At 40.5% G+C, this 11,638-nt stretch overlaps 1 protein-coding gene across 2 annotated transcripts in view; it reads left to right on the top strand.

Moving 5' to 3' along the window:
- Positions 1 to 109: 109 nt before the first annotated feature.
- tgs1 (trimethylguanosine synthase 1) overlaps positions 110 to 11,638 on the top strand; it is a 34,734-nt gene continuing 23,205 nt past the window's right edge. Inside the window, exons 1-6 of one of the 2 annotated variants that reach the window (XM_078287462.1) lie at positions 110 to 398; positions 1,461 to 1,521; positions 3,438 to 3,566; positions 4,779 to 4,863; positions 5,188 to 5,283; positions 6,467 to 7,057. In XM_078287462.1, the coding sequence (XP_078143588.1) occupies positions 289 to 398; positions 1,461 to 1,521; positions 3,438 to 3,566; positions 4,779 to 4,863; positions 5,188 to 5,283; positions 6,467 to 7,057 (1,072 nt within the window). In that variant the 5' untranslated portion in view covers positions 110 to 288. Of the gene's footprint in view, positions 399 to 1,460; positions 1,529 to 3,432; positions 3,567 to 4,778; positions 4,864 to 5,187; positions 5,284 to 6,466; positions 7,058 to 11,638 lie in introns of both variants that reach the window. The other variant, XM_071906562.2, reaches the window with a different exon arrangement.

Raw genomic sequence — 11,638 nt, 5'->3', positions numbered from 1 at the left:
CAGCTAGCAGCTAGCAGCTTCGCTGTTCCCCCCCGGAAACTTTTGGATGTAACACAACCCGGAACCACCCTGAAGCATCATGTCAACTAGAGATGAGCTAACTTGTGTTTGAGTGTGAGAGAGAGACGTGTGGATATGAGTGTGTGTGTGGTTGTCCAGTAACGTTATATTTTCCCGCTGACGTGGATAGGAATTAAAACAGATAATTTGTTGTTTTTATTTGGCTGCTAGAATCTGTCCGGCCGGGCTGCTGTCTGCCTCACAAGTAATTAACGGATTGATATCATCATGATGATCGATAAGACCAGGGTGAGGGTGGTGGCAGATATTTTCTTTAGCCAGAGTCACTCATCTGGTGAGGAAACCGTCCACTGCCTCTGCTCCAGAGCCTTTGTGCAGTAAGTATGCCTCTCTCTCAGTTTTCAATTCAATTTGCTTTATTGGCATGAATGTTTGATTAACAGCATTGTCAAAGCATTTAACCCAGAGGTTTGACCAAGTCAGCTTTGCTCGAGTCCCAAGTCAGTCTCAAGTCTTGAGGCACGAGTCTCAAGTCAAGTCCCAAGTCTAAATATAGATTATCAAGTCCAGTCACAACAAATCAAGAGTCCAGTATCAATTTAATATCTTAAAGAAAACGAAATATCTAGGACTTTTCAATGCAATATGGTTTTAATATGATAAAAACGTTGGCAGTTTAAACTTAACTTCAACAACAAATTCAATCATTCTGTACAAATTAAGAAAACAGAATTTAAATTCAGTTGTCTGGTGGAACAAATCTCATCACTTTCAATCCAAGTCATTTACACAAACACAAGATCTTTTGTCAAGACTTTAGAAACTTTTCCAAGTTATCAAAGTACAAGTCAAAATCAAGTCCCAAGTCACCAGAACTCAAGTCAAGTCTCAAGTCTTTTCTTCATGCATCAAGTCAAGTCTCAAGTCTTGACTGACTCGAGTCCAAGTCATGTGACTCGAGTCCCCACCTCTGATTTAAACACAATTTAATGCATAATGAAAAAGCTAAATAACTAGTTCATAACAACAAAAAAATGTTGCATGACTGCTTGTATGACTGTGTGTGTGTGTGTGTGTGTGTGTGTGTGTGTGTGTGTGTGCGTGTGTGTTGATGAAGGATCTTGGTTGCTTTGTATCAATATTTCTCTGTGTATGTATGGGGTAACTCTTTCTTCAGGGACAGAATTAATGAATCCAAGTAAACAAAAGTAAAGGCTAGATGTAGAAAGAACAAGTCAGTGTACTAATTACCAATAGTATTAGTAATTATTTCCAATTGATTCATATTCAACATGTTTGCATTGACTTGACTGTAAATGTTGTAAAACAAGAAAATAGAACACTGCAGGTTCGAGTATGGGTGGATGAAGCTGTAGTTATCCTTGCTATTCATCAGCTTTTTCCTCTTATTTGTCCTCTCTCTCTCTCTGTCTCTCCAGGGATCGTGAGTTATATCGGTCTGATAACAGATTCCTCTCCTCTGACCTGGCAGACACTGCAGTCCAAGGTATGTTAGATCAACACAAACAACACAACACTCATATCTCAAAAGAATTAAAGGTCCCATATGGTATAAAGCAGGATTCCCCTTGCCTCTGTGATCATAAAGGAGTTGGATGTGCTATCAAAACATGGTGAAAGTATCAAAACACACAGTCGCCAACTAAATCCACACAATCCATATTAGAAAAGCGAGCCTCTAAACGAGCCGTTTGGACTTCCGTAACTTTGTGTCGTCACAAAGGTTCGCTCATTTTCATTTTTGTAAGAAATAATAGACTAACAAAGTGTTTTTTTCAAAGCGGTTGAGCGATTGTCATTGTTTATTACCTGATGGTTTTCCCTGCCTTTGGCAGCCGGGCTGCGGTGTCTCACGTTTCACTCTTGAAACGGTTAGCCAATCAGAACAGAGGGTCGTTAATATTAATGAGCCTTAAAGACACAGCGACAGAAACAGCCTGTTCTTGGTAAGGCTCAGAGAGATGCTGGAAAATGAACGTGTAAAAATGGATTGAGAGTGTTTTTGGTACATGACACCACACACACAGCTTTGAATGGACCTCAAGACATAAAACACTGGAAAGTGGAGAATATGGGACCTTTAAATCAGGAGGGCAAATAAGGAATTCCTGTTGTGCCCCAACCAGTATTTTGAATTCTATTCCAATACTGAGCTTAAAGGAAAATTCCATCCTCGGATATTCTCATGCTGTAATATATCATCAATTTGTGATGTTCCATGCATTCCAGTAGTTATTTGGTGTGTTATCATTTTGTTGTGTCCACTTTCCCTCAACCTGCCTTGTCCGTTTGTGCTTCAGTTAGTGATTTCCTACATTTCTCTGAATAACCCCCTGAGAACATGTACTGGACATGCTGAACATTTTTGCCTCAAAGATCCATAATGTCTGTCATAAATCCTCGGCCACCATTTTGGATTTGTTGAAAAACCTTTTAAAAGTCCCCAGTGTTTCCTCTAGGATGTTTTTTTAGCAGCAGGGGGAAAGGGTTTTGTTTTACCTGGGTGGTGCGCGCACGTAGTACGCCGGCGGTCGGAGTGGAAAATGCAATCAGGAATATTTTAATACATAGCTTATATAAACATCGTTGGCAATTATTTTACCGACGTTTATTGAAGTAACGTTACCAAGTTCGCTAACATTAACGTTAATGTTACCTAGCTAACATTAGCTGGAACATTATTTCACGATATATTATTAATATTAATAATAATTAGTTGGCCATGAACATCAATAGAGAATACATTGCAAATGTAAAATCTATCTAACTTAATGTTAGCTAGTTAAATCTACCTTTCTCTCTCTTCTCTTTCTTTTTCTCTTCTTTCTCTCTCACCCTCTCGCCTCGGCCGGGTGTCGCCACGTGTCGCCACTTCCTGTATCCGTCGTTTCAAATGAAAAGCCCTCTGCAGAGTCGTGTAATTGCGACTTCATGACATTTCATAAAATTCTGAAGCAGCAGCGGCAATAATTTTGCAGTGGCGGGCCGCCGCTGCAAAATGTATATAACGGAAACTCTGGTCCCTCTTCTCATAAACCGCAGGTCAGAATGACATGACATTTGGCAGGTACATTCATTTGGTCTGCCTTTACTAAATAAACTCTTGACTCTTGTGATGTGAAGTTATGCTGCTGCTGATGATTTTGGTTCAAATGCAAAAGTTACATTCATTCAAATAACAAAAATAGGCCTTTACAATTTCCACAAACAGGCCTACAAAGAATAAAAGTATGTCTAAAAACAAGATATAAAAACAGTAGAGATAATAATGAAAAGGATAAAAAAAAAACCAATAATAAAGGTATGTTACTCTAAGTTGCCCTTATTAACATCGGTGTTTTACTAATGCAGGAAAGCTGAGTTTCACATTGTCTGCCCCTCTATTCACAGAGGAGGACCATGAAGAAGATGAGGAAAAGGAGGTAGAGGAGGTAGAGGAGGAGGTGTTAGATGAAGAGGCTCAGCTGATGACCAGCATGGGTCTGCCACTGGCCTTCGTCAGCTCTTCTGCCCAGAGGAGAACGGTGAGTGACAACTACTGTAGTAGTACTACTGCTGGACTGTTGCCATGGCTACCACTGTAGTCCTACAGCAAGATGGGGCACTGTTACTATGGCTGCTAGGCTTGGGCGATATCCAAAATGTAATATTGTGATACTGTCCCGCCAAAATGTCGCGATATGCGATATTATCGCGCGGGAGTGGGGGGGGGGGGGGGGGGGGTCATTTGTTGTTGTTGTTTTTTTGTTTTTTTTTCCCAGGTTGTTTTGGGGGGTATTTTATTTTATTTCTTCCAAATTATATCAAATATATAGGCTATAATAATAATTATAATTATTAACGGCCTAGAAATGTGATCTCACTCTTCAAGCATTGGAGGAAACGATGGCCATTTGGTATAATTTGCTTATTCCTGCTATTTCCAGAAAAATGGGCTGATTGTGGAAAAGGGAACCCACTTGAATTAAAAAGACAAATTTTTCACTTATGATTACTAACTGTTATTTTACTGTTCTACCTGTAGTAGATTATAGGTTTATAAGTTTATAAGTTTGTACAATAAGTGGTCTAAGCACCACATGGCCGGGAGGGGTGGGAAACTTTTTTTTTTTTTTGGGGGGGGGGGGGGGGGGGGGGGGGACAGGACAATGATATCATGACATGGTGCGTCTGAAGAAAGTCTGTTCAAACTTTTCTGACCAGTAGCTGTTGGTATCCATGTCTTTACCACATACATTGTACGGAAACACAGAAGTGCAATGAATGCTTTCAGTTGCATCCACAGACATGTCCCACATTTAGGGTCCAGGAACTCTCTGCGCCTCATCACACTATTGTTCTGAAGTCTGCCTAAATAGATTTTTTGCTAATTTACATAATTTGAAAAACCAAAGGCTTTTTCAGTTTTTGATAGATAGATAGATAGATAGATAGATGGATAGATAGATCAACTTTTTTTGGGTAGGTCACATGCACATAAAAAACAGATCCCACAGCAGACATAAAAGACAGATCACACAGTCCATAAAAACACAACCAATCAGGATATCAATTATATGTTTACTTTTCCCTTTTTTCTTAGCAACTGCTAAAATACTTGTTCTTAGTAAATGTGTTGAGTAGAAATGTTCTTGCCTGCATATTTGCATTTGAAATGCCCCCTTGCAGCAGTGGACAGTGACCAATCCTCTCTTGCTGCAAAATGTACTATTTGCTTGCTTTTTGTCATCTGACAGGGGCGGAGGTCCAATCGGAATCCTGCCAGTTACTGGGCAGCACCACCTGAGGATGAAGAGGAAGATCCAAGGGTTGAGAACCAAGGTAATAAATGAAAAAGTTATTGTCAGGGGTTGCCACATAACCACAATTCTTTGCATCCCATGTGGAAGTCCTCCTCTTTATGGGCCCGAAATTGTGGTCAAGTAGACTGACAGAAAATCACTCAAAGTGAAAGCAGTACGATGTTTCCATACCACAGAAACCTGTTTAGTATGGTAGTAATGAGCTTACCCGGGTTATTCTAACCCAGTTATGATGTTTACATGTGTCAGCCTATAACCAGCTTACTGGTTCTAATTCTCTGCGCATGTAAACCCAGCCAGTGTCATGATGCTGTTAGACCCCTCCCTGTAATTGTGTTCCTAGTTGAGAAGGAGGAAGTGTCTGATCCACTGGAAGACGGAACAGGAGGAAAGGAGGAGACACTGAGCATCCAGGACATTGGCTGGGAAGCCTACTGGGGTAAGGAGTTGGAAGTGAAGATTATAATGAAGTACATTTTACTTTTACTCCCAACACTATGAATCACTCATTCCATTTGAAGAAATAGTTGGTGAAGTTGCCAGTAGGGTCTTTTCACAGGAATATGGGCCAGAAGACTCTAAGACCACATGACAATCCTGTGAAGTCCTAATGTTAGGACTAAACTAGGTTTTGTCCTTGTTTTGGCTTTGTTCTTAACAAGCCGTGTTTTCAACCATGGTTATCAGAGGCAGCAAGGCAGCAGAACAACACTTACGGCCGAAATACATAGGACACGGACGCGACGCGTCACGTAGGCGGGGCGGAGCGGGGTTTTTTACGCTACACAGACTCCGTCTTTGTAGCGTGTGGTTGCGTGCCAGCCGTGGTTTTCAGAGGAGATATCAAGTTGAGTTTTGCCAAGTGATAATGCAGTTGGTTATGCAGGGTTTGGAAGTGTAGGCTATATTAACTGGTACTGAATTAATTAACTAGATCGTTTTAACTACAGGATCATGGATACACATTGATTTGATTGATTTATTTTAATGTGCAATGTAAAAGCACCCACAAGGTTGCTCTGCTGCGTCACATTGCCTCTGGTACAATGAGGTATTTATTTTAATCATTTTTAAACAGATTGTACTCGTTTTTTACACAGTTCTATGGAGTTTTTACCTGTTTGAGGGCCGCGTAGCCGCGCGTAGAGGGGAAAAAATAGACCAGACGCGCAAAACTAGAGATGAGCCGCGCGATGCCCGCGCGGGTGCGCGCGGCTTCCGTGGTCCGTGTAGCAGCTTCAGTTGATTATACTGGACGCGGTCTGCTGCGGGCATTCTGCGGCAGACGTGTCACGCTGCGTCCGTGTCCCATGTATTTCGGCCGTTAGGGCTTCTTATTCACAAGGATGAACTGAGAATGCTAATACTAAAGAAATGCTGTGAAAAAGGAACCACAGGTTTGTTAGCAATAATGCTGAGATGCCATTGGCTATATAGTTCTAGCTGCCTAGTGTTTTTTGTTTTCAATTTTCAAAAGCTGATTACTCATTTGTCACAACATTTGTTTGAGTACTTGCGGCAAAAACACTCAGTACGTGCCGAACCAGAATAAACACTGTTAGATGATTTTAATATGCAGAGGAAACCCTCTAACTAGTGCTTTATTTCATCCATTCCTAAAGCTCAACAGGGCAAAGACCTGCTATGGCAAAGCTGGCTGGAGAAACATCCAGAGAACCAGCTGTCGTCTGCTGAGTACCCAGAAATGGTGATGCCTCCGTGGGATAACCCAGATACAAGGGCTGCCTGGGACCAACACGCGACAGAGACCTACTACTTCTACTGGGAACAGTACTCACACTGGGCAGCCCAGGGCTGGACCACTGACCACTCCATCTGTACTGGGAATACCGATGGAGAAGCACCAACGGGAGGGATGGACCGAGAGAGAGAGACAAACACACATGATTGGTGGGATGGAGAGACCGGAGTTGAGAAAAGCCGACAGAGGGAGAAGGAAGGAGCCAAGGCTTCTCATGTTGATATCGGGGTTTCTGATGATCTGATTGGACAGAACTGCAAGTCGGAGGCTGGCGCGAGCAATGTGGTTGATCTGATTGGTCAGATGAGCATTCACTCAAAGGTAGTTGGCCAATGTGATGTCAGAGAGCAGCGAGAGGGTGATGTCTGCGGGTCGGATGAACCTTGTGATGGCGGTAATGATCGCAAGAGAGCTGCTTCCTCCTCAACACACAGCACTGCAGAAAACAGAGGTAATAAAAGAGTGACTCAAGGTGTGATGATGGGTGTTGATAGAGGACCAAACAGCTTATACATGCTAGGCTAATATTGCGATACTGTCCCGCCATCGCGCGGGGGGTGGGTGGGGGGGGGTGGGCTCGGTATTTTTTTCTTGTCACAGACATGGAAAAAAAAACTTCTTTTCTTAAGGACACAGGGACTAGATTGTGCTTTCATATAAATCTGTAATGAAGCCTCCCTCCAGTTCAGCTTATTGTCCAGAGTAATACCGTATATAATAGTGCAGTTTCGGGGCGCCCCGGTGGCTCACTGAGTAGAGCGCGTACCATCTAAGGCTCAGTCCTTCCCGCAGCGGCCCGGGTTCGAATCCAGCCCGCGGTCATTTGCTGCATGTCCTCCCCTTTCTCTCTCCAGTACCTTCCTGTCTCTCTCTCACACTATCTCTGTCAGTAAAGCATAAAATGCCTAAAATAAATCTTTAAAAAAAAAAAATAGTGCAGTTTCACACAGAATTCATAAGGGCCCCAAAAATGATTTCTCAATGATTTACTCCTATTGATAGAACATAGATAGATAGATAGATAGTGTAACTTGTGGATGAAAGTGGAAATTTCAATTACTGAATAAAAACACTATTTTTTTTTATAAACTGTTAAACCCAGAAATATTAATACTGATTGATTCCTTATGTTGTATAAAAACTTTTTTTTCTTAGTTGCTCAAAAATGCAAATGTAAAGTATCTTGATAAACAAAGACATTTATTACTTACTTACATACTTATTTTGTGTTTCAAAATAAGTTCAAATAATGACTGTGCAACTATAAAAAAAAAGTGATTTGATCAAGGGTCACAAAATGCTAATAGTACAGAAATTAGCATTAGCCTTGGTTAGCCAGTTAGCATTTTGTGAGCCTCGATCACAGTTACTTGCGCAGTCGTCTGACAAGAGAAACAGAAAGATATGTCAATGACAACACCTGTATTGTGTTATACATTATGTTGAAACACATTTAGTGATCACAGACAGAGTTATGGGTGACAGAAAGTTGGCGTTTTAACATTGCTGGCAATGGCGAGAACCGATCTATACCCTGCGGAAGTACGGCAGCCATGTTTGTGAAAAAGGCCTATAAGTCTCTCTGTTTTCAAGTTTTGAAACACACCAGCTCTAGCTACTCACAACTACAACTCACCTACATATACTAATGTTAAGCTACAGTTCCCACACATTTTCAAACTGTCTCAATGGCCCATGAACAACTAGAAGGCACTTGCACAGTGCAAACCTCTGCCCATGAACAGTTCTCCAACATGCTGTTATTCCCAAAGACATTTTTATCACTTCAATTTTAAGTTAAATTGATTTCTTGACCCAGCAAACATACCCTTAGGATTTGGAATCAAGTCACTATGTCATTTTATTTTCCCAGTCATAATGATCATAATCAGAGTAAGCATAAAATGATTAACATTTTGCTCAATCTTTACCTTTATTTGGGCATGTAAACACATTTTGATCTGATTTCTTCTTGGGGTTTTTTAAACTGTGCATATCATAAAGGTCACCAGACCACCATTGATCTGGATGTTGTATTTATGTGTTGCATGATAGCATCTGCTTTCAGACAGGATTGCAAATAAGAATGCTCCTGTTAAGGTGTTATGCAGTGAAGTGAGAAAAGTGACGAAATACGAAGACAGGAAAAAAAAGTTTCCCAAGAAAGCCACTTCTTACATTGGTTTCTTAAGACCTTTAGACCAATTATTAAATGAATTTACGTAAACCAGGTTATTAGAGAAATCTTGTTACGTTGAACCATCTAAATGTTTTAAATGCTAAAATAATTGAGCTGCTTACTCCCAGTAATTGGAGTATTGGTGTGCATGTAAACTGAATGCAGTTTAGTTTTTGAATTGACTGAAATTAGAGACTGCTCTTGTCACTTCAAGTTATATCCTGTTGGCAAGGTCATATTTTCGGCAGTATTGTCCTTCCATTGCTGGCAAATGCCATAGATTTCCCCTTATACAACCATAACTTTGGTTCGAATTACTAACTTAATTCTTTTCAGTAGTCTTAAAAATTTTATGTTGTGTCATTGCAATACCTTCCTCGCTTTCCAGTGCTGAACACACGCATTTGCATTACTAAGGAGGAAAATCAAACACTGTTACAGACAACTCACACCCGGGCTGAAACAACATGAAACAGTTTGTATGTCACTCTGTCTTGTTAAACCCTGAGCTTGAGCTTGAAACTGGATGGGGTTGACTCACTCTGAATATGTCATAACTCCTAAATCAAAAGCTGTCTTACTTTTGTATGAGCGGAGCATGTGACACTAGTCCATTCATATTTAATGGCTGAGCCTCTTTCCAGAATGAGAACGTAGGGAGAGAGATGGAAAGAGAGACAGAGAAAGAAAGAGAGATAGAAAGAGAAAGCCTGACGTCCCTTTACAGTAACCGGTGTTAGTGTATGTACTTCATCACTGGACCCCCCCCCCCCCCCCCCCCATCTAAAATATCAGTACTCAACTGTTCATTGAACTGTTATGACATTGCTGTTATATTTAGAGGAGAGAAGTATCGGCCACACAAGTTCTTTTGCAACTACTAATACAATTATCTGTTCAAATTATAGTTGTGTGTACATACATTAGGCTCGGGTGATATCCAAAATTCAGTGTTGGGCAAGCTACTTGGAAAATGTAGTGAACTAAGCTACCAGTTACTCTACATTAAATGAAGCTCCACTACATTGAAGCTCTCCCCCAGAGAAATGTAGCTAGCTAAGCTACAAGCAACATGGCAAAAGTAGTTTGCTACATCGAAGCTACTTTTTTTTTTTTTTTTTTTTTTTGTACATTGAACCACCTTGCCAAAATGCCATGCCAAATCAATGTTATCTCAGTGATCAAGAAAAACTGTCAGTCAAACAAATAGGCAGCAAAAAAATGTTGAGTTCAGTTGTTTATTATAAAAAAAGCTGTGCCTTTGCGAGCAACTGCTCTTACAACAATACCAATTTGGCAACAAAAACAAACAAACAAAAAAACGTGCTCCACATAATGACATAAAGCAAACTGTTGTATGTTCATCTATGTTCGTTTGTGTATGTGTGTATGTGTGTGTGTGTGTGTGTGTGTGTATATATATATATACCTACCTATTTGCATGTGTATGCTCAATCTAGTGGAGACTTGGGCACATTTGATGGATAAAGCTGTGGAGACTTACTTTAACAAACTCTTTTAACTCAACTCAAACTACAGTAGCAAAAGAATAAAGACCTGACGCATATTAACTGTGTTCCCCTGCGCGCACCAGAGACGTCACAGGCATCAGCCCAAGGATTGGTAAGTGATGTCACCGTCATACAGAAGTGCTTCCGCCGGCTACACAGACACAGTTCCTCCGTGTATGGCGCTGGCTTCACGTACCTATCCTTAGTTTTATTCCAGACCACAGCAGAAAGCTCCGCTGCGCTTGAGCTTTAGAAATGCCTGGGAAAATGTAGCTTTTGTGGACGCTACCGCACTACTTGATCAATAAAACAGCTTCGCTGTTTAAACGCTATTTGATTCAAAAACAGCGACGCTACCACCACGCTACTGAGAAATGTAGTTAAACTAGTAGCTACTTGTAGTGACGTTACTGCCCAACACTGCCAAAATTTAATATCGCGATACTGTCCTGCCAAAATATCGTGATATACGATATATATATTTTCAGTTTTTTTTCCCGGGTTTTTTTTTTGGTGGGGTATTTTATTTTGTTTCTTCCAAATGACATCAAATTAAATTCGACATCACGGGAAATATCGCGATATTCACAAAATATCGCAATATTCGATAATAGTGAATATCGGCCCAAGCCTAACATACATATGTGAAGTGGGTCCTTGAGTTACCGCTATCTAGCCTAACAGAAGAATTTAGATGCACTACAAAGGAAAGAACAGAGTTGATGCTAGGCATTTGAATCTCTCCTTCGTATTCGATGTCATGGGAAATATCGCGATATTCACGAAATATCACAATATTCGATAATAGCGAATATTGCCAAGCCTAACATACATATGTGACGTGGGTCCTTGAGTTACCGCTATCTAGCCTAACAGAAGAATTTAGATGCACTACAAAGGAAAGAACAGAGTTGATGCTAGGGATTTGAATTTCTCCTTCTTAGACAGATATTAATCTTGATAATCTTGTTATCTTTTCAATACATGAAAGACACCTTTGAGCAAGTCAATGAGCAAGGCAACAAGTTACATTCATTTTGGATTTGATGCGATAAGATTTGACTTGTGGTAATCAACAAAAAAAATCATGTGTTAATCAATATTATGCAGCTATGAAACAGAAATGTCAATCTTAGCTTGACAATGTCAGTAGCATTTCGATTGTGAAAATGTATTTCTATTGAACTAATGTTCTCTTTCCATCCAGGTTCCTAGTTCTTTTCCATCTTTTCTTTCTGCCTCCATGTCCCACTCAACGACTAACCCCCCTCCCTTTGTGAATGTGGATGAAGGAGGCATCTAGGATTAGATTAATTATCAAAACCTTAACCAGAGGCTCAGT

The sequence above is a fragment of the Centroberyx gerrardi genome, chromosome 13 (assembly GCF_048128805.1).
Source record: "Centroberyx gerrardi isolate f3 chromosome 13, fCenGer3.hap1.cur.20231027, whole genome shotgun sequence".
NCBI lineage: Eukaryota > Metazoa > Chordata > Actinopteri > Beryciformes > Berycidae > Centroberyx > Centroberyx gerrardi.
The sequence above is the reverse complement of the archived record's forward strand: the minus strand, read 5'-3'. Positions and strand labels throughout refer to the sequence as shown.